General features: G+C 39.9%; 1 protein-coding gene across 3 annotated transcripts in view; it reads left to right on the top strand.

The window, feature by feature from the left end:
- The window catches only part of RGL3 (ral guanine nucleotide dissociation stimulator like 3), a 62,427-nt gene that overhangs the window by 24,937 nt on the left and 13,557 nt on the right, over positions 1-23,933 (top strand). For 2 of the 3 annotated variants that reach the window (XM_058171249.1, XM_058171250.1), the window contains exons 7-14: positions 1,549-1,652; positions 1,849-1,933; positions 2,142-2,210; positions 2,497-2,574; positions 3,442-3,474; positions 3,641-3,762; positions 5,122-5,211; positions 19,744-19,888. In XM_058171249.1, the coding sequence (XP_058027232.1) occupies positions 1,549-1,652; positions 1,849-1,933; positions 2,142-2,210; positions 2,497-2,574; positions 3,442-3,474; positions 3,641-3,762; positions 5,122-5,211; positions 19,744-19,888 (726 nt within the window). Of the gene's footprint in view, positions 1-1,548; positions 1,653-1,848; positions 1,934-2,141; positions 2,211-2,496; positions 2,575-3,441; positions 3,475-3,640; positions 3,763-5,121; positions 5,212-16,506; positions 16,564-19,743; positions 19,889-23,933 lie in introns of all 3 variants that reach the window. The other variant, XM_058171248.1, reaches the window with a different exon arrangement.

The following is a 23,933-nucleotide window of genomic DNA, read 5'->3' on the forward strand; positions in this document are numbered from 1 at the left end:
GCTAAACGCAAGGAACAAGAGATGAAGGCACAACAACAACTGGCAACTACTACAATGGAAACAGTGGGAGGAGCAAGGCCTAAAGTAAAATGTGATCTGCGGCTGGTGTTCCAAAAGTTTCCTTTGGCCGATAATGGCAATTAAACTATTATCTTGGAATGTTAATGGCCTGAATTCACCGGAGAAGAGAAGGAAAGTATTTCATTATTTGAAATAATTTAAAAATGACATTACCTGTTTACAAGAAACACATATTAGATCTTGCTAAATGTTGGAGATGCGATTGTGAAGATGCTACTTATTACCATATATGGTGGACTTGTAAAAAAGTTAAAGTATTTTGGATTAAAGGCTGGTGGATCATGCAGAATATTTTGAAAAAGAAGATTAAGTTTACTCCGCAGTTCTTTCTACTAGGAATAATTATGGACTATACAGCTATAGAGACTAAATTGATTTTGAACTTAATAACAGTCGCAAGACTTTTGATTGCTCAGTATTGGAAGAAAGAAGAATTACCTACAATCGAAGAATGGACAAAACAAAACAACAAATGGACACTCAAAGTATCAAATCTGGCAGAGATGACAAAAATCTCCGCTTACTTGAAAGACTATATACTAGAAAAATATATTTTAGAATGGAAAATGTGGATTGATTATATTTAAAATAAGTATCAGATAAAAAAAAATATCGAATAGCATATGAGTAAATTTAGGAAATATTTTGTATTAGATATATTTTTGAAGGAGAGGGGAATTGAGAGTGTGACTAAGTGTGGTGTGACTAAAGATTATAATTTAGGAATTATTTTGGATTATGATTGTTAGTTTTGATACCCTGCATTTTGTTCTGGGAAGTCGGGGTGGGGGTGGGGGTGGGGGTAAGGGGAGGGAATTGGGGGTTTGGTAGAGATGGAGTGATGGTTAATGTACAGGGATTATTGAAGAAATATAATTAATGTAGGGTCGGGTCTGCATAGTTACCATTTTAGAACGGTGGGGAGGGAGAAAAGAGAGAGTAGGAGGTAGGAAAGAGGAGAAGAGGAAGGAAGAGGGATAGTAGAGGGAGAAGGAAGGTGTAGGGTGGAGGGAGGAGTGGATGTAGATAAGAGAAGGAGAGGAAGGTTTGGAAAGTAAAAGAAGGTAGAAGAGGGAAGAGTGTTAAAAAGGGTGGTGGTGACTGGGCAAGCCCGACTAATTGTATATAACTGTACATTGGATGAATTATTTGATATGATTGTAAAAATAAAACTTTTTATAAAAAAAAAAAAAAAAAAAAAAAAAAATATGAGATAATCTCCAATTTATACATGATTGTAAATATTAATATTAAATATTAAAAACACACATTTTCATTTTAAATTCAGCTCTCCCTTTAATGTCAGGTTAATTTGATTAAACCAATAAACTTATACTTTTATTTAACTGATTGTACCACTCTCTCTCTCTTTGTCTTTCTCTTTTGCAAGCTTAGTTCACACAGCTATAAACTTTCATTTCTTGCTGAACTATATTTGTCTTTTCCTCCCCAACACCAAACTTCCAGCAATGCCGGGCCTTAAGGAATTTCTCCTCACTGTACGCCATCCTCTCTGCTCTCCAGTCCAACTCTATTTACCGATTAAAGCGCACCTGGGCTGCAGTCAACAGGTGAGTCTTTATAAGGGAATGAGATAAAAGACAGCAAAGGGGCTGGTCAAATATACTTCACTGCCTTCCCTTTGGCAAAAAACCACAATCACATGGCAAATCCCAGGGATTTTCTTGGAGAGCAATTCTGCAAAAAAGGAAGCACCAGCACATTAGACTGACCACACATCAAGCAGTTCTGCATTTTATCCCGCAGAGACATCAGGAACTCCTTTCGAAAGCTCTCACAGATCTTCTCCGAAGATCACAATCACTTGAACTGCCGAGAAATCTTGCTGCAGGTAGGGGAAATATCTCCTGAGAAGAAGGAAAAAGAATGTAGTGCACAAGTATGGTTTTTCAAATGGTTTTCCATCTCTTATGGAAGTAGTGAGGGAAAATACTGACATTTTTTACTGACTGATTCTTGGTGCAGTCTAACATAGTCAATTGGTACATTTTAATTTTGTATCAGCTGAAATCAGTTTGCCCTTTGGGGCTCTTCTGTAGGAAGGAGATACTCAGGGTCCTTGCGATGGATGGAGAAATCGTCAAACACCAGTCAGGACTTCTCTGAAGGTAAGATTTAAACTGGTGCAAATGGTATGAGCTTTGCCTTCTTGACTGCATCCAGCCAGACTTGCTTAATGTTTGCATTCATAGAAACTTTGCAATTTTGATTTCATATCATGGTCTTAGATTTACACACATGCACCTCTTTTGCAATCTTTGACAAGCGGGTATGGTAGGAGGGTGGGATCCCACAAGGAGACGGAGAGAATTATACCATCCTTTTTCCTTGCTTGCAATTGCTAGTGTCATGGCATGGCATACCCACCTAATGAATCCAGGGTTTTTGTTGCAGATACCTACCATCCCATACCTTGGCATCTTTTTAACTGATCTGATCATGTTGGATACAGCACTGCCAGATTTTGTAGAGGTGAGCATCTTTGAAAGAGGGCTGAAAGAGGGGGAAGGAGAATGTGGTGAGCATCTGGGGACAAACAATTGTTCCCATGACACTTGGGTGGGCATTTCAAATTAACTTATTTATTTAACCCCATCTCGTTTGAAATATTGAATGAATGTGAATGGCTTTATTTGTACCAAACATCATCAGGAGAAGGGATGCCCCATACATTGAAGAATGATTAGCACATAAATTTGAACTGTTGCAGTGTGATGTATCTGGGATCACTCTGGAGGCTGGCAAGGAATCTGCAGCTCACACCAAATGGCACAATTACTCAAGAAGGAAACTTTCCCTAACCAATCAACACCTGTTCTGAAGACACTGTATCAAGGTGGATGCCAGTCCATTACTGAGTCAAATTCAAGCGATCTGTTACTATTCAATTTAGAAACTAAGTATCTGGTGAAGTACTGGTTCTATTATGGACTTGCCTGCCAGTTCATCTCTAGAGGACAGTAATAATTGAGAATGGGGTATTTGCTGGCCATCTATGCTTCTATGTGTGTGCGTATATGAGTTAGGGAGAAGTTGCCAGTTGTTGCCAAGGGGCTGTTTTTGTCTTGTATCTGATGAAGTGTTGTCCAATTTATCATGTGTCCCAATACCTTGTTTACTCTTTAAAATATCACCAGATTCTTTCTTACTTTTTTGGTTGGACTCAGTTGTCTAAATTCTCACTCTGCTATTTGAATTCCTTTTAGTTAAAAATAAACGGGATGATTGAACTTTGCACACAAAATATTAATGGGAGCTGGTTTAACTAGCTGCTGCTTAAATTCTGTCTCCATGTGCTGCTCATTGTCTCCATTTTGTTTTCTTTTTCCAATTCCACAGGGTCAGCTTATTAACTTTGAGAAGAGGCGCAAGGTAAATCGAAGTTAGAAGAACTGGAGGGATAAGGGTAGGAGCTAACTTTTCCTAGTTTTGTGCTTAGCTCTGGGATGGGGAGGCATAATCCTGGTCACCAGGAGAATGGACATGGATGCAATCCCAGCAACAGTGTGACTCTGTCATATGCACCCCTCTTCTTCAGGAAGCAGCAGTCCTCTTCTGCATCTGTCATCTGCAACAGTCCTGTCAGGGATACAATCTTTGCCTGAATCCATCCTTCCACTTGGCCTTCCACCACCAGCGGCAGCTTTCTGAAGACCAGAGGTGGGAAGGGAGATTTCTGCTGGGGATGGACAGAAAATTGTTTGGTGGGCGAAAGCATTAGGCACTCCTAACACTTGTATCACTCAGATTGCACCTCTGGTTAGTGATTTTTAAGTGCAGCAATAATTGCAAATTTAAAGTGTGCTCAAGACAACTTATCATTTTTTTTACATCAGAAAAAAATCAGTTTGCAGGGCCTTTCTCAAAGGCAAGACAGAGAGCAGCTTGATTCTGTGCTATGTGTGCCCTTTCCCTGCTGAAAAAAAATCATCCAAATTGTTTTCTTCAAATATACTATTATTGAATCTTTACTGAATTAGTCCATATCTAAATGGAGTTTATCTATCTATATCTATATCCATCTATATCTTCATCCATCCATCCGTCCCTCCGTCTGTCTGTCTGTCTGTCTATCTATTTATCATATGCTGCCCATCTTACTCTGCAAAGTGACCATACATTGCCAAGAAAAGCAGAAGAGAAAAGATCAGATTATTTTATTTGGGGAAGAAGATACATATTTATGCTATTACACTTTAGTAGATTGTGAAATGGCATTGATGATGATATTTCCATTAACAGGCAGCAATCCTATTTTGTTTCATCACTAGTGTTCAGAAAATAATGAGGATACTGAAATGATTCTTTTATTGCTAGTTTTACAACTTCATTATATTTGTAAAGTTTAGTCATTCCTCTCCTTCCCGGCTACCAGAGTAAGAGAGTGGTTGTCCACTACCAGGTTAGATTCAGCTCTTCTGCTTTTCAAGATGTAGATCATTGTACAATCAAGGCAGGAGAAAGGAGGAAAGGAGGCTGTTGGCCTAGTTGTTCTTCCATGTCTCTGTATTCCATATTGTTTTACTACAACTTGGAACCTGCCAAATATGGTGTGAAACCAGCTTAGAGAAGCCCAGGTAGAGTCTTGGAGACAGACGAGCTCAATTGCTGCTGCAGTGAATGGTAAAAGTTCCCCCTTGGAATGGGGACAGCAGCAAAGACAGCAAAGGCATCTTACCCAAAGAAGAGGCTCAGCCCTAAATCAGGACAATACCGTTTGACAATGACTCAGAATAGACTCAGAAGAGGCAAGATAGGGTTAGCAATGGGAGCAGTAAATATTATACTGGTATTTGTCAGCTAAAGGATGGGTGAACAGTAATGAGCAGGGGTGAAGGACCCAACGAGAGCATGGGGCAGGACAGAGAATCAGAAAGGGTTCTGGGAATTGATGAGTAAAAAGTAAGGGGAGATATGGGGCTGAGACTTCAGGCCATAAACCCCAAAGTGCCATGTGTATTCTCAGTCAACAATTGAGAAGATGTAGCTACAGAATCTGTCTTCACTTTTCTCCTCCAGCTACTACATTTCTTGTATGATAGAGCCACCAACTGATTCCTGCCCCAACTCACCAAAGCTGCATCGCAGTCTGACCAAACGCTTCAACTCGTAAGTTATCCCAGTAACTGGTGAGAGGAGACATTCTTGTTTCTTTCTATCCTCTGACCTTTCATCTGCCAACGATCCTTCCCTTCAAGTTCCAGATAAGCACCCCATCTACCCTGTGGGGTTTTTTTGGGGGGTGGGGGTGGGGGCCTCTACAGTCTGCTTTTCCCATGCTGAGGGGAAGGGCAACCAAAACTGGGTTAATTTGGGTGTGGACAGGTGGGTCCTTGAGTGGCGCAGATTGCTAAAACAGTCTGTTATTAACAACAGCTGCCTGCAATTACTGCAGGTTCAAGTCCCACCAGGCCCAAGGTTGACTCAGCCTTCCATCCTTTATAAGGTAGGTAAAATGAGGACCCAGCTTGTTGGGGGGGGCAATAAGTTGACTTTGTATGTAATATACAAATAGATGAAGACTATTGCTTGACATAGTGTAAGCCGCCCTGAGTCTTCGGAGAAGGGCGGGATATAAATGCAAATAAATAAATAAATAAAATAAAATAAAATTAAACCACAGTGCAATTATAAATCAGCAAATTAAGCTGTTTACTTCATGCTTTATTTATGGGGTTTTCTGAAGCATTTGGCTGGCCATTATTAAAAATAGGGTACTAGACTATTCAGAGGGCAGGGCTCACTTAAGGCTGATCTTATAAATACGGGGCACAGTGTCACCCTCTTCATATACCACCAAATCCAGGTAATTTAGGCCTCTGGAGATTTGCAAGAGGTCTGGGCTTTCCAGATCATACAATTCCTGGTTCAGAGTAAAATTAAAACCCACTTTCCCTAATATAATGTGAGAAGTCCTAGAATTCAGCTTTCTACAAGTTAATTTTTTCTAAGGTATTAAATACAATTCAAAAGAAATGGTGCTTCTAAATTAAATTAAATTAAATTTCCTAAGAGGGAATTTTCAGAAGAAATGGGCTGTTGCAGAAACATAATGAATATGTAGAATGACTGATATTTTAAATTTATAACTGTACTAGCATTAGACATTTAGGTACTCATGAGAAGACACATTCAGAAGTTTACTAATTTTGATTAGATTCCCTTTGAATAAGGAGGCACTGTAAGTGGATTTGCAAGCTGTTAAAGCTTTCCAAATGATCAACGAAATTATTTCTTTTTTTTTATAAAAAGATTTTTATTTTTTATTTTTCAAAAAATAAACGTTCCATCTTTCCTTAAACAGTGTGTCCTCTGGGTACAAATATCTCTGTGCAACAACCTTCAGCATTTACATCATTCACTTTAATATTAACTCTCTAATCTTAAAATTATAGTATATTAAACAGTTGAACATTATAAGCCTATTTCTTTTTCCTCTTAACATGTCTTTTAGTAAGAATACAATAATAATAACATTAAGCATAATTATTTGAGTTTGAGTTTGATCCTGTGACTCCCAATGACATGGACAGGTTGTTGGGTAGGCTGAATGTTTATTGGACCCGTGTCCCTCCTGGTTGGTACTGGCCACACGGGAGGTTACACGAGGCTGGCTCCTGGGAGTTACCAACGCTTCCTTGTTGGGGGGCATTTTCCCCACCGCCTTGAAAGAGGCAGTGATGAGGCCCCTCCTCAAGAAGCCTTCCCTGAACCCAGCTATACTGGCAAACTATCGTCCAGCCTCCAACCATCGCTTTTTGGCGAAGGTTGTTGAGAGTGTGGTGGCATATCAGCTTCCTAAATACCTGGAGGAAACTGTCTACCTGGACCCGTTCCAGTCCGGTTTCAGACCTGGATACAGCACGGAGACGGTTTTGGTCGCGTTGGTGGATGACCTCTGGAGGGCTCGGGACAGGAGATGTTCCTCTGTCCTGGTCCTGTTAGATCTCTCGGCAGCTTTTGATACCATCGACCATGGTATCCTGCTGTGGCGGTTGGAGGGATTGGGGGTGGGGGGCACCGTTTATTGGTGGTTCTCCTCCTATCTCTCTGACCGTTCGCAGACGGTGTTGGCAGGGGGACAGAGATCGACCTCAAGGTGCCTCACCTGTGGAGCGCCTCAGGGGTTGGTTCTCTCGCCTCTCCTGTTCAACATCTATATGAAGCCACTGGGTGAGGTTAGCCGTGGTTTCGGGGTGGAATACCATCTGTACGCTGATGATACTCAGCTGTACATTTTCACCCCGAACCACCCAAACGAAGCCGTCGAGGTGATGGGCCGGTGTCTTGAAGCCGTGCGGGTCTGGATGGGGAGGAACAGGCTCCAGCTCAACCCCACCAAGACAGAGTAGCTGTGGGTTCCAGCATCCCAATACAGTCAGCTTATGCCATCGCTGACTGTTGGGGGGGAAGTATTGACCCCCAGGGGAAGGGTGCGCAACTTGGGCGTTCTCCTGGACGATCGGCTGTCCTTAGAGGAACACTTGACGGCCATCGCCAGGGGAGCATTTCATCAGGTCCGCCTGATTCGCCAGTTGTGCCCCTTCCTTGACCAGGACTCCATACGCATGGTCACTCACGCCCTCGTTACTTCCTGCCTGGACTATTGCAATGCTCTCTACATGGGGCTCCCCTTGAAGAGCACCAGGAGGCTCCAGCTAGTCCAGAATGCGGCTGCGCAGGTGATAGAGGGAGCACCGTGTTGCTCCCATATAACACCTATCCTGCGCGGCCTGCACTGGCTGCCGGTAGCCTTCCGGGTGCAATTCAAGGTGTTGGTCACCACCTTTAAAGCGCTCCATGGCTTAGGACCGGGATACCTACGAGAACGCCTTCTGCCACCAATAGCCTCCCAACGACCTGTGCGCTCCCACAGAGTGGGCCTCCTCAGGGTGCCATCGACCAAACAATGTCGGTTGGCGGCCCCCAGGGGGAGGACCTTCTCTGTGGCAGCACCGGCCCTATGGAATGAGCTGCCTCCAGGGTTGCGCCAACTCCCCGACCTCCGGGCCTTTAAATGTGAACTGAAGACTCTACTATTTCATCGTGCGGGACTAGCCTAAGAACTATTTTATTGTAATTTTAAATGGGTTTTAAGTTGGTCTTTGACCGTTTTAGCTGATTTGGCCATTAAATATTTGGTTTTAATTTGTTTTTAAAACTGTTATTTATATTTGTACTTTTAATATGGCTGTAAACCGCCCTGAGTCCTTCGGGAGAAGGACGGTATAGAAATTAAATTATAAATAAATTAATAAATAAAATTATCCTCATAATCATAATACTAACAATTATCATCTTATTTATACCTCTATCTTAACATATTTTCTATTCTTCTTTAATCTTTTCCTTTTATTTCCAGTTTCCCTTTTTATTCTCTAACCATTGATAAAATACTTCCGATATCATATAATATTCAGTTTGTTCTTTCTCCTTAATTGCTAGTGTTAATCTGTTCATTTCTGCACATTCTAATATTTTCCTAATCACCTTCTCATTAACAGGAATCTCTTCACTTTTCCAATGTTGTGCAAATACAATTCTAGCTGCAGTTAGAACATGGATAATTAAATAAGTGTTCTCTTTATTTTTCAGGTATTATAACTTTCAGGTAAAATCCCCAGCAAAAATATTTCTGGTTTTAGCTCAATGTGTTGTTTTATCATCTTTTCTAACCATGTCTTTATTTTTTTGCTTCTACACATGTCCACCACATATGATAGTAAGATCCAGGTATCTGGTGGCACTTCCAACATTTAGCTGACTTATCTTTAAACATCTTTGCCAACCGCGCCAGTGCAAGGTGCCATCTATAAAACATCTTATGCAAGTTCACTTTATATGCAGTCAACATTGTTAATTTATAATTCCTATCCCACGGTTTCTGCCACTTATCTAATTCTATCATGTAGCCAACATTTTTCACCCATGCTATCATTGTCTCCTTTACTTGTTCCTCTTCCAATTTTATACCCAGTAAGTAGTTATACAATTTCTTTATCAATCTTTCTTCTGTTCCTATTAATAGTTTATCTGTTAGTTCTTTATAAAAACCATGTAATTTGGCAGCTTTCTCATATCTAGAATGTATCTGCACTTGTGAGTAGCATGTTATACCAATCCCTTGCTCACTCATTTCTTGTTTAGTTTTGAGTTCCCCCTTTTTATTCAAAATATCTTTATATCTAACAATATTTCCCATATTAATAACATTTGGGTGAATCAATGCTTCCATTGTTGAAAGCCAAACTGGTATCCTCAAATAATGTTTGTTTGTTTGTTTGTTTGTTTTGTCATACAGTATATATAAGCATAAGCATGAAATAATTATACAATATATAAGCGTATATATGAGTATGAGTATGTAATAACTATATTAATTGGATATAACGAAAGGACACAATAGGACAGGAACGGTAGGCACGATTGTGCTCTTATGCACACCCCTTACATACATCTTAGGAATGGGGTGAGGTCAATGGTAGATAGTTTTTGGTTGAAGCTTTGGGGATTTTGGGAAGAGACCACAGGGTCTTTTTGGAGGATAGCTGTATTGTTGTAGTGTTCAATGGTTTGACATCGTCAGCAAAGAAAATACAATTACTTGTAATATGGTCATAGAGATCATTAATGTATAATATGAAGAGTGTTAGTCCAATAACGCTGCCTTGGGGAATGCCACTTTTAACAGGAACAGGATTTGATAGACCATTGCCAATTTTGACCACCTGTTGTCTGTTTGATAGAAAAGCAAGTTATCCAATTGTGGAGGGGTCCTAAGATGCCGTAGGATTTTAGTTTTAGGAGAAGTTTATCATGTACTATTGAGTCGAAAGCTTTACAGAAGTCTATGTAGATTGCATCTATTGCTTTGCCCTGATCAAGATTTGTAGTCCATATGTTTTTGCAGTGAAGAAGTTGTAAATTACATGATAAATTTTTTCTGAAACCAAATTGTTTATTAGAGAATAGGTTGTTTGTTTCTAGATGGAGGGTAATGGATTGGTTGATGATAGATTCCATTACTTTGCAGGTGACACAGCAAAGAGAGATAGATCTGTAATTTTCAACTAGGCTGGGGTCTCCTTTTTTGAAGATAGGGATGACCGTGGCAAGTAACCAAAGTTTGGGAAGGGAACTGGTCATGAAAGCTTTTTCAAAAAATATGCTTAGGGGTTCTGCTATATTAGTGGAAATCTTTTTTAAGAAGTATGCACATAGTCCATCTGGTCCAATAGATAGGGATGGTTTCAGTTTGCGAAGAGCTTTTTCAACATTATCTTCTGTGAAATCTATGTGTGTTAGGTCATTGCATTCATTGTTGGTACAACTGGGGAATGTCGGGTATAAGTCATTGATGTTAACAAAGACTGTGCCAAAGAATGTGTTGAAGAGGTTTGCTTCAACTGTTTCAGCATTATATTCTTTGTCGTTAGAATCTTTTAGTGGTGGGATGGATCTCGAGTTTTTAAGTTTGTTGTTCACAAAATTATAAAAAGCACAATTGGAATTTGTGTGCAAGAGGTCTTCTTCTTGCTTGCTGTGGTAGTTAGTGCATTCAGTTTTTATTTGATTGCATATATTTCTGTAGCGGTTTTTGAAATTTGCTACATAGCCCTTTTTGTTTCTTCTCCAGAGGGATTTTTTTTCTTTGATTGAAGCTTTTTTATTGATATGGGTAATTTGTTTTTTCTGGTTTTGGTGGTGGTTTGTGGTATGTAAAGATTAATGACTCTATTGACTTCAAGTAGGAAAACTTTATAGTGGTCTTCTGCAATGATGCAGGTTGAGAACAGATTATGGCAGTCAAGAAATGAGAGATTGTAGTTTATAAGGTCATAGTTGGCTTTTTTGAAATTGTAGTTTGGAATACCATTATTATGACAATTTTTGTAAGGGCATATATTGAGAGAAAAGTCTATCATGCTGTGGTCGCTGTTGGAAAAGGGTTCTTTTATTTGTAGTCCATAAATTAAGTTTGTGTTGCTGCAGAAGATGAGATCAAGGCAGTTGTTGAGTCTTGTATTGTTAGTTACTAGTTGTTCTAGACCAAGTTTGTAACAGCGTTGTATAGGGTAGTATGGATGGGTTCAGTTGTACATTCATTTGTTATCCAGTTAATAGAAGGTAGATTAAGGTCACCCAGAAAGATGAGAGGATATGGGCAAGAGGTAGCCCATGTTATTAGTGTGATTAACTTGTTTGCATGAGCGATGTCGTAGTTAGGGGCTCTGTAGCATAGTAAGAATCGAAGTAGGATGTTAAGAGACAGGTCGCATACAATAGTCTCAGGAAGAGAAAGTTTATGTGTAACTTGAATATTTTTTAAATTCAGTGACTTTTTGTAAAAGATAGCCACTCTACCTCCTCTGTGGGTTTCGCGATCTGACCGAAAATCATGATACTCTTTGTTTGAAATAATGGAGTCAGGGAGGGATGAGTTCAGCAATGTTTCGCAAACAAATATAATATCAAATGTACCAATGTTTAACAAGAGGATAAATTCAGACAATTTATTTACAATGCTTCTTGCATTCATCAATTTGCATTTAAGATCTGCAGTGTTTGGTGCAGAAGTAAATGGGCATGCGTACCTAGTTTTGAATGATAATTGGTTAGGGGTTATGTATAACAGGTGGGGGTGGTTGGAGGTTGGATGGTTGTTCAACATTTGGTTGAACAATGGATGGTTGAGCATTGGATGGTTGGAGATTTTGCACAGGTGGTTCAAGGTTGGTTGGTTGAACATCGGTTGGTTGAACAAAGGTTGGTTGCACAGTGGATGGTTGGTGATTCTGTAAGACGGGCGTTTGGAGGTTGGATGATTGAACGTTGTTTGGTTGAGAGTTCTGTACAATGGGTGTTCTGAAGTTTAATGAGAAGGATGGTTGGATGTTTTGATTGACGGATGTTTGGTTGCTTTGATTGAAGTGGGGTTGGGTGTTGGCTAAATGATTATAGGTTTTTCTTTTTATGCAGTTAGCACGGTAGTTGTTCTTTAATTTTCTCCCATACCAATATTAATGCATTCTTTATGTAGTATCTTTGAAAGTATCCATGTATCTTGTTTTTACCACAAGAAAGCATGCCAACCCAATTGTAAATCAAGCCCATTCTTTCATTCCATGTTACTACAGCAGCCTGATAATACAATTCCCAGTTTTGTAACCCAAAACCTCCTCTGCTTCTTATATCTTGCAACATTTTAAAGCGAATTCTTGCTTTTTTCCCTTGCCAAATATACTTATATATTATTTTATTAAGTTCCTCAAAATATTTTTTTTCCAATTTTATCAGGATTGTTTGGAATAAGTACAGTAATTTTGGCAATATGTTCATTTTAATTATAGCTATTCTTCCTACCAGCGGTAGTTGCAGCTTTTTCCATTTTCCAGATCTATTTGAATTTGTTTCAACAATTTATGGTAATTATCTTCCTTAATCGTTATACATTTTGCTGTCAACTGAATCCCTAGATATTTTACTTTCTTTACAATCTAAATGTCTATTCTCTTCATTAACTCTTTTTTCTGCTTATCTGTAAAATTTTTCACTAGAATCTTGGTTTTCTCTTTATTTATTTTCAGACCTGCCACATTATATTGATATATTGACCATCAATTGTGTTGTAAATGTTGTACCTTGATGAACGTATCTTTTCTTTTATGTACACTGAGAGCATATGCACCAAGACAAATTCCTTGTGTGTCCAATCACACTTGGCCAATAAAAAATTCTATTCTATTCTATTCTATTCTATTCTATTCTATTCTATTCTATTCTCTGTATTCTTCTGTTATTTTTATTAATTTAGGCCCTGTTTCTTGTGGATCTTCCAAAATAAAAACTATCTGCAAATGCCTGCAATTTATATTGTTCCTTTTTAATTCCCACGCTTTTTATCTCTATATCTTGTCTAATATTTCTATTTAATACTTCCAATGCCAATATAAATAATAGTGGAGACAAGGTACATCTTTGTCTTGTAACTTTCTTAATTCTAACCTTCTCAGTCACATCTCCATTTGCTATCACTTTTGCAGTTTATGATATATTGCCTTAATCTTATTAACAAATCTCTCCCCAAAATCCATCTCTTTTAGCTGTGCTAGCATAAATTGCCAGTTCACGTTATCGAACACTTTCTGTGCATCTAGGAAGATCAACGCCATTTGCTTCTCTGGATGTGCTTCATAATACTCCAATGTGTTTAACATTATTTTCATATTGTCTTTAATTTGTCACATACATTTTATAATGTTGTTTCTTCTTTTCTGTTTTCTTTTTTAAAAAAGTCTAGTTCTCTTTCCATAAATTGAATAAATTCAGTTTCTTTTAATATTTCTTGGTTTATCATCCATCTTGATTTTCTTTTTTGTCCCTTCCATATAACTTTTATTGGATTATGATCCACCCAATTACTTATTTCTATACTTATTTCTTGTATGCTGGCTTTTCGTTCCGTTGTCATCCGTATCATATCTATTCTTAGAATAGAATAGAATAACAGAGTTGGAAAGGACCTTGGAGGTCTTCTAGTCCAACCCACTTCTTAGGCAGGAAATCCCACACCACTTCAGACAAATGGTTATCCAACATCTTCTTAAAAACTTCCAGTGTTGGAGCATTTACAACTTCTGGAGGCAAATTGTTTCACTGATTAATTGTTCTAATTGTCAGGAAATTTCTCCTTAGTTCTAAGTTGCTTCTCTCCTTGATTAGTTTCCACCATTGCTTCTTGTCCTACCCTCAGGTATTTTGGAAAATAAATTGACTCCCTCTTCTTTGTAGCAACCCCAGAGATATTGGAACACTGCTATCATGTCTTCCTTAGTCCTTCTTTTAAACTAGACATACCTAGTTCCTGCAACCGTTCATATGTTTTAGCCTCCAGTCCCCTAATCATCTTTGTTGCTCTTCTCTGCACTCTTTCTAGAGTCTCCATATCTTTTCTAGATCGTGGTGACCAAAACTGGATGCAGTATTCTAAGTGTGGCCTTACCAAGGCATTATAAAGTGGTATTAAACTTCATGTGATCTTGATTCTATCCCTCTGTTTATGCAGCCTAGAACTGTGTTGGCTTTTTTGGCAGCTGCAGCACACTGCTGGCTCATATTTAAATGGTTGTCCACTAGGACTCCAAGATCCTTCTCACAGTTACTACTATTGAGCAAGGTACCACATATACTGTACCTGTGCATTTTGTTTTTCTTGCCTAAATGTAGAACCTTTTTTCACCATTGAATTTCATTTTGTTAGATAGTGCCCAATGTTCAAGTCTGTCAAGATCCTTCTGTATCTTAAGCCTATCTTCTGGAGTGTTAGCTATTCCTGCCAGCTTGGTATCATCTGAAAATTTGATGCGTTCCCCATCTGTCCCCTCATCCAAGTCATTGATGAAGATGTTGAAGAGTACTGGGCCTAAAACAGAGCCTTGGGGTACTCCACTGCATACTTAAGCAGTTGCAGTTCCATTGAGGATACACGTTAAGTGTGGTTGGTCAGCCAGTTATGAATCCATTCTACTTTATCTAGTACAGGGGTCTCCAACCTTGGTCCCTTTAAGACTTGTGGACTTCAACTCCCAGAGTTCCTCAGCCAGATTTGCTGGCTGAGGGACAGCTGGCTGAAGGACTCTGGGGGTTGAAGTCCACAAGTCTTAAAGGGACCAAGGTTGGAGACCCCTGATCTAGTAGTAGGTTATGGTCTACTTTATCAAATGCCTTACTGATATGTCCAAGTAAATTATATCCACAGCATTCCTTTGGTCCACTAATTTTGTCACTTTGTCAAAAAATGCAATAAGATTAGTCTGGCATGATCTGTTTTTGACAAATCTATGTTGGCTTTTGGTTATTACTTTGTTTGCTTCTAGGTGTTTGCTGATTCGTTGCTTGATTATCTTTTCCAGAATCTTCCCTAGTATTGAGGTCAGGCTGATAGGTCTAGAGTTTCCTGGATCTATTTTTTTTCCCTTTTTTGAAGATGAGAACTACATCAGCTCTTTTCCACTCCTCTGGCAGTTCCCCGGTGCTCCAGGATCTTTGAAAGATATAGTTCAGTGGTTCTGAGATCTCGTCTGCCAGTTCCTTCAGAACCTTTGGGTGTAATAAATTTGGTCCTGGTGATTTGAACTCATCTAGGGTAGACAGGTTTTCATTTACCATTTTCTTCCCTATTTTAACTTGTGTTCCAAATCTTTTTTTTTTGTGGTGCTGTTTTTGATAGGTTGGACTGTTTTTTCCTTTTGTTTAAAGACAGATGCAAAAATGAGTTAAGTAGTTGCTTGTCACCTTCTTGCCACTTTCTCCCAGCAATGGACCAATTGTTTCCTTGACTTTTTTCTTATTTTTAACATGTTGGCAGAAGCTTTTTTTGTTATTTTTTACTTTTGTCACAAGCCTTTGTTCATTGTGAGCCTTAGCTTTCCTCACTTCATCTTTACAGGCTCGGGCTATTTGCTGATATTCTTCCTTAGCTATTTGCCCCTCTTTCCATTTTTTATACTTGTCTTTCATAATGGCAACAAAATCCTATCTGCTGTCATTTACTTGAATTTCTAATTCACCCTGCTTATTCCTCATACTCTGTGCATTGGTGTATAGACATTTGAGTCCATTTTAATTGACCCTGTGTTTATTGTCTAGATAACCTGTGTTGTGCCTGACTGCCCCTAATTTCTTGCCAGCTGCTTGAGTAGTGCACTTGGTATGGCACTCACTATTAAATGCTTCGTTTTGCTTGACAGCAAGGTTGATAATCTTACTCGCACAAACATCTATGTTACATGCACTGATAACCCTATTAATTTTAGATTGCTGGGACAGAAATGATCTGTATCAATTAATTCTCTGTCCCCGTTGTTCAGTTTAAATGTTTATCCAGAAAATCTGTGAATTTAATGCCAAGTAACTCAGTCCCTTTCTTTGATGGATGCAATCCATCTCTTTTGTACAGTTTTTCATTGGACCAGCTGCAGACATCATGACTAATAAAACCAAAGTCTTCCCTTTTACACCCCTCCTTTAGCCATGCATTAAACTCCACTACATGCTGGCCTTTCCCTTTTTGTTCCTTATATACTGGTAAAACCTCTGAAAATATAAGCCTACAACCTATCTACTAAGTTCATACCCCAAGCTCTGAAAATCATTCTGCACAGAGTGTCAGATCCGTGTATCTGCCATTCTTTGTGGTAGAAGGGGGTGGGATTTGGAGTGTCACATTTAGTTCTTTTCCTAAGTATCCAATTTCTTGCCTGATCCTCTTTGTATAAACTTTACCCTGATTAATAACCGTTGTCTGGCACCAGGAATCCCTGAAGAAATCTTACACCTTGGGAAAAGGGGGAAATGAATGGATTGTAAAATGACCCTGAGAAGCTCTTCATATCTGTTTCTCAGAGAGGCTGATGCAATTCGTATTCACACCTGCAGATTGGCTGGACTCCACATCGGAAGGTGGGCAGGTTTCCTAATTTCCTTTATCCTGAACTGCATGCCCTGAGGGACCCCAGAGCCTGCTTTGAGTTTTGACTTGCTTTCATCCCTTTCAATAAAAGATTCCTTTTGAAATACAAAGTTCTCAAAAGTTCATACTTTCTTAGAGTGGGAAGGGGGAGAAGCTGGTCCTTACACAGAGAGTACAAATTTTTGGGACAGTTCATTTGTGCCAAGATGTATAATATCATCAATATAACAGTTCTTTCTGGAATTCTTGACTATTTTAAGAATATGCCTCTTGTCTCCTGGCAGTAGCACCTGGCAGACACCTGACCTCCATTTCCTTTCCTAAATTTACATCCTTTACAATTGAATCACCAAGAAGGTGGCTTCTCTTTTTGGATACCTTGCTCTTCTTGTGTGACTGATGTGTAATACTTGATTCACACTTTCCCCTTTCCAATCATCTCCAATCATCTTTCCAATGATCACGCGGCTTAGCTGTGATCGTCAGAGCTATTTTTTTACCTTTTAAAAGCATTTTTAAAAAGAAGTGGCAAGCGGGCAAGTGGGCGACCGGGCAGGCATGGGCAGGAGGGCCAGGAATTTTTGCTACTGGTTCTCTGAACCACCCGCCACCATCGCTACCAGATCAGCCAATCTGGTCCAAACTGTGAGCATTTCATCCCTGAATTTAATTTCTTCTTCCATAGTTACTTGTAGATGGGTTTTGTCATTCTAGTCATTCTTAATCTCTCTTGGTTCTTTTGCTTTTCCCACCTCTCGTATTGCTATTTCCTACCGATCTCTTTCATCTTCTTTTTGCTGCATATTTCTCTCTTCTGTAACTTCTTCTCATCATTTGACCTCTTCTTTCCCACTTATTCTCATTTCCTCTTGTGGTCCAAAATATTGTTCGTAAAATTGTTCTGCTTTTTCTATAGATTCCAATCTATGTCTTTGCTCCATCCAAGTCACCAATATTCCCTCCAGAATCAGCCCTCTGAAGTTCACTCCAATCTTCATTAGTTGCCTTGTCAAGAATTGGTATTCTTTCCTTATTTCTCTTACTCTCCTCAGAATCTGTTTTAGTATTACTGTTTCCTTCTCTTTATATTTTACAGGTTCATCTCTTGCTGTTTGTAGAATCTCTGCCTTTATTGGTTTTTTTTTGGTAAATCTCACATGGACCTCCCTAGGAAGTCTGTCTTGCCACATAACTAGTATTAACGCTGAATATTTCATCAATATCTGCCAAAAAATTTTCTTTGTCCAACTCTAAGGCATCCGCCAGCAACTCTGCCATTATCTCTCCTAAATTTTCTCCTTTTTCTTCCTTCATATTCTGGAACCACAGATAATAATCAGCCCTATCCATTTCTAGTGATATTATTATTCTTTCTTTATTTTTGTCTGCTAGTGTAAGTCTATTATCAATTTCATCCACTTTTTTCCCCGCTTGTTCCACTTTTTCTTCTACGTTGTTCATTGCTTGCCATTATTTATTGACCCAAATTTGTTGACCTCTAATTTGTCTTCTACTTTCCCTATTTTTTTCTTTGAAGTCATCATGCAGTGCTTGGGTCAATCCTTTTAATTCTACCAGCATCACGTTCATCTTCTCTTGTTATAACAAAGCATTCAAGGTCCTCTGCCCCGACGGGCTCAAAGCTGCTGCTGCTGATGCTGAAGATGGTGCTGACAGTGTTTTCCTCATTTTGGGTTGTTTTAGTATTTATATTCCACAAGGAGAAGAGATGAAAGTATAATTATCCATTGTAATCCAAAGGTAAAAAAAGGGGGAAAAACAGAAGGAACAAAGAGCAGAAAGAAAAACAAAAATAGTTCATAATCCAAAAATTATCAATCTTTTAATCCCATCCTTCTTATTGCTTTCTTCGGGTTCTTTAGACCCAAATCCTTTATTATCCAACAAAAAGGGATAATATATTGATAAATTGTAATCCACATTGGCCCGCCAAGCCTCAATTGTTTTATATTTACTAATGAAGAGTTCACAGAGCAAAAGAAAAAAGAAAAAATAAGAAAACAAAGCCTTTTTGTTGTTTATATTTCCCTTTGAGTTTCAACAGCTATAGTGTTTAGAAACAACAACTTTCAGTGTTATGCTCTCTATCTCAGTTGCTCAGTTGTTTTCCTGGCAATCAATTCTTATCTTTAATTAGGCAATCTCTCAAGGTTATGTACTTTGTGGATTCACAGCTCCTGGCTTCCACTTTCCTCTTCTGCCAATAGATGGCACTGTGGCTCTGCTACTCTCTTTCTCTTTTATTTTCTCTTTTTTACAATATATTCCAGCTTAGATTTTCCTAGAAATAAAATAATAACAAAAAAAGCAAAAAAAGAAAATCTGCATATCAAAATATTGTAGTCTCCAAGGCTTCTGTACTATCCAATAGTATATTTGAAATGCCCAGTCTAGCTTTTAATTACAAAATATTCTTATTCTTTTCTAAGAAGTTTCTAAAAAGTTCTTCAGCTTAACTTCCTGTCAAGATGGCTCTAAGGCTCATCTCGCTGCTTTCCAGGAGAGGTGGAGAAGAAAAAACAATTCCACCTCCTCTTTTAGATCCCACTTTCACCAGCAGGGGTTCTTCTCTCCATTAATGTTAAAAATTCAAAGTTGGAAAAACTCACCCAGCTCAATCACACTGACAATCAATCTCTGATGCTTCCTTCCTGTGGCTGTCCCAGCTTCAGTCCAGCATACAATGGCCAACTTTTCCTCTCTGTCAGTTTTGAGAGCCTTCTCCGGATCAATCAGGGAGTTTGCAGGCTCCCTGAGATCAGCAGAATATGCTCTCTTCATTCATCACCCCTTCGAGGCAATATCTGTTTGGACCTCCTGCTGGCTTGGATTTCTGCGCTGTCCCTGGAGTCCCAAGGGACTTGTCATCTCACCACAACATCATCCAAGCCCTCTAATGAATTCTTTCTGAACCACATTCTATAAAGAGTGATGCAAGGTTGGTCTGAGAATTAGAAAAATGATATAGATAGATGATTTGTGCTCCTGGGTTGAAACAGGGTTAGATCAGAGTATTATGAAGGGCTAAATAATGAAATGGATGTGAGGATATGCTAGGATCCATTTGGTTTTATTTTAATGTGAGAAAGATGAGGAATATGTGAAATTGCATGTTTACCTTAACTCTCCCTTTCTCTCCTTCTCTGCAGACTCCTCTTGAGCTCAGAAACATCTGCAACTCCTTCTGGGTCTGAAAAGACTGGAACTATGCCATTGGGTTCCTATAGTAGCCTTAGCTCTGAAGATGGATCCAGTGTCCCTTGCTCCCCAACATGGGTATCCCCTGACATCAAGGTGACATGTTTATTTTTATTTCTAAAAATGTCTTGGGATTCTTGCAAATCAGAAATGGTAACCTTTTTCAAGCTGGTGGCTTCCAAAAGTTTGAAAATATGATACTATCATTCCCAAAGTAGGGAAGGAGGGATGATGATTCAGATTTAGAAGTTGTATTTGTAGGCTCCAAACTGGAAGAAGCTGCCTTAAAATAAGGAGGTTATTTTCCTTCTTTTCAGCAATATAAAAACCTGGAATGTGTTCTAGAAAATTTGATAAGAGATTGCATCAAATCCACGATCAAGTCATTAACTATTGCTTTATTTCTAGGATCAGTTGCAGATTATCTGCAGTGACACAGCCAAGGAATGTCAGTCACCCTCCCCCTTGTTTCATTGGCTGATTTGTAGATGGGGTGGGATCTATTGCAGGAAGTAGGATTGCATTGGATACAGGTTTATGGACTGAGAAAGACTTACTTTCAACTCCTAGAAATCATAGAATCATAGAACTGGAAGGGACTTTGGAGGTATTCTGGTCCAATTCCCTGCCCAAGGTAGGAGTCCTTATTCCATCCTAGACAAATGCATGTCCAATCTTTTCTTGAAAACCTCCAATAATGGAACACCTAAAACTCCAGGAGGCAAGTTATTCCATTGACTAATTGTTCTGTCAGGAAATTTCTCTTTCATTTTAGGTTGGAACTCTCTTTGGTATGCTTCCACCCATTGCATCTTGTCCTGCCCTCAGATACTTTGGAGAATAAATTGACCCCCTCTTTTTTGTAACAGCCCTTCAAGTACTTGAAGAGAGCTATCATATCTTCATTAAGCCATATTTTCATTAGGTTAAACATACCTAGTTTCCTTAACTGTTCATCATAAAAAATAGCCTCCAGACCTCTTATTATCTTTGTTTATTTATTTATTTTATTTATTTATTATTTAAATTTTTTATACCGCCCTTCTCCCGAAGGACTCAGGGCGGTGTACAGCTAAGATTAAAACAATTAAATATACAAAATTAAAATATCAGTTAAAATACATATTCAATAATGGTTGAATTAAAACCGTAAAAATTGACCCAAACTAAAATACCCCATATAAAATTATTAAAAATTCCAAATTTGGAAATTTAAAAATCAAGCCAGTCCCGCTTGGATAAAAAAATAAGTTTTCAATTCACGGCGAAAGGTCCGAAGGTCAGGTAGTTGGCGCAAACCGGGGGGAAGTTCGTTCCAGAGGGTGGGTGTCAGCCTGCCCCAGATCAGTGTTTGAGAAAATAAAAACCCAACTTCATCATGTTGAAGAATTTGGTAATCTTTATCATACAAGTCTGGATGCGGTGAAAAGCACAGCTGGAACTGGAAGTAAATCAAAACCCCAGAGTCATATTCTCTCCTGAACCCTCCCCCTACTAGAGGTCATACAGTAATAGTCCAATGTCTTCTTTCTCCTCAGCCAAGTGTAGTTTCACTTCCGATATTCTCCCTCTGTCAATCTTCTGAATGGAATGTGAAATCAGCAGCTGCCGTTACATTCACGCGCCAACACAATTCAAACCTCTGGTTTTGAAAATGGCATTTCCCCTCTCCCCCCCATACAATGACAGCCGACGCTGGGAACAGTGAAAACCTCCCTCCCCCTCCATAAAGCATGTAAGACAATCAGTAGAGCAAACTTTTAACAAGGTAATAAAATAGTCAGATAATCTAGTAGGAGAAATACACTAAATTAAAGCGGAGGCTGACAGTGGGCTCCAACAGAGAAGGCCCTTCCCCTGGGGGCTGCCAGCCGACATTGCTTGGCGGACAGCACCCTGAGAAGACCCTCTCTGTGAGAGCGTACGGGTCGGTGGGAGGCATAAAGTAACAGCAGGCGGTCCCGTAAGTACCCAGGCCCTAAGCCATGGAGCGCTTTAAAGGTGGTAACCAGGACCTTGAAGCGCACCCGAAAGACCACAGGTAGCCAGTGCAGACTGCGCAGGAGTGGTGTTACCCGGGAGCAACGTGAAGCTCCCTCAATCATCCGCGCAGCTGCATTCTGGACTAACTGGAGTCTCCGAGTGCACTTTAGGGGAGCCCCATGTAGAGAGCATTGCAATAATCCAGACGAGAAGTGACGAGAGCATGAGTGACCATGCATAAGGCATCCCGGTCCAGAAAGGGGCACAACTGGCGAACCAGGCAAACCTGATAAAAGGCTCTCCTGGAGACGGCCACCAGGTGGTCTTCAAACGACAGCCGTCCATCCAGGAGAATGCCCAAGTTGCGTACCCTCTCTGTTGGGGCCAGTGACTCGCCCCCAACAGTCAGCCGCGGTTGCAGCTGACTGTACCGGGGTGCCGGCATCCACAGCCACTCCGTCTTGGATGGATTGAGTCTGAGTCTGTTTCTCCCCATCCAGACCCATACGGCCTCCAGGCAACGGGACAACACTTCGACAGCTTCGTTGGGGTGGCTCGGGGTGGAAAAGTACAGCTGAGTGTCATCAGCGTACAGCTGATAACTCACCCCGAAGCCACTGATGACCTCGCACAATGGCTTCATATAGATGTTGAACAGGAGAGGCGAGAGAATCGACCCCTGAGGCACCCCACAAGTAAGGCGCCTCGCGGTCGATCTCTGCCCTCCTGTCAACACCGTCTGCGACCGGTCGGAGAGATAGGAGGAGAACCACCGGTAAACGGTGCCTCCCACTCCCAAATTCCCCAACTGGTGCAGCAGGATACCATGGTCGATGGTATCGAAAGCCGATGAGAGATCTAACAGGACCAGGGCAGAGGAACAACCTCTATCCCTGGCCTTCCAGAGGTCATCCACCAACGCGACCAAAGCTGTCTCCATGCTATACCCGGACCGGAAGCCGGACTGGAACGGGTCTAGATAAACAGCTTCATCCAGGTACTGGGGAAGCTGCCACGCCACCACACTCTCTACAACCTTCGCCACAAAGCGAAGGTTGGAGACTGGATGGTAATTACCCAAAATAGTTGGGTCCAGGGCTCATCTCTGCACTCTTTCTAGGGCCTCAGCACCGTTTTTGTATCATACTGGATGCAGTATTCCAAGTGTGGCCTCACTATGCAGTATAAAGTGGTGCTATCACTTCTCATGATCTTGATGCTATCTCTCTGTTGATACAGCATTGGATTGCATTGGCCTTTATGGCACTGCAGCAAGCTGTTGGCTCTTACTTAAGTGTTGGTCCACCTAGATCCCTCTCACGGGCACTACTGTTGAACTGGCTATTCTCTACTGCCTAAGTGCAAGACCTTAGTCACTTGTTAAATACTTATTTCACAGTCTGCAGTTCCTTTCCCAAGGAAAAAACTAGCAATAAACCACCTATTTGTTAGAATACAACAATTGATTGTGAGAAGTTGCAACCTTCTTTGTGTCTGGTGAATAGAATAGAATAGAATAGAATAGAATAGAATAGAATAGAATAGAATAGAATAGAATTTTATTGGCCAAGTGTGATTGGACAAAAAAGGAATTTGTCTTGGTGCATATGCTCTCAGTGTACATAAAAGAAAAGATACGTTCATCAAGGTACAACATTTACAACACAATTGATGGTCAATGTATTAATATCAATCAATATAAATCATAAGGATTGCCAGCAAAAAGTTATAGTCATACAGTCATAAGTGGAAAGAGATTGGTGGTGGGAACTATGAAACGATTAATAGTAGTGCAGATTCAGTAAATAGTCTGACAGTGTTGATGGAATTATTTGTTTAGCAGAGTGATGGCCTTCGGGAAAAAACTGTTCTTGTGTCTAGTTGTTCTGGTGTGCAGTGCTCTATAGCGTCGTTTTGAGGGTAGGAGTTGAAACAGTTTATGTCCAGGATGCGAGGGATCTGCAAATATTTTCACGGCCCTCTTCTTGATTCGTGCAGTATACAGGTCCTCAATGGAAGGCAGGTTGGTAGCAATTATTTTTTCTGCAGTTCTAATTATCCTCTGAAGTCTGTGTTTTTCTTGTTGGGTTGCAGAACCGAACCAGACAGTTATAGAGGTGCAAATGACAGACTCAATAATTCCTCTGTAGAACTGGAT

Source organism: Ahaetulla prasina, chromosome 2 (assembly GCF_028640845.1).
Source record: "Ahaetulla prasina isolate Xishuangbanna chromosome 2, ASM2864084v1, whole genome shotgun sequence".
NCBI lineage: Eukaryota > Metazoa > Chordata > Lepidosauria > Squamata > Colubridae > Ahaetulla > Ahaetulla prasina.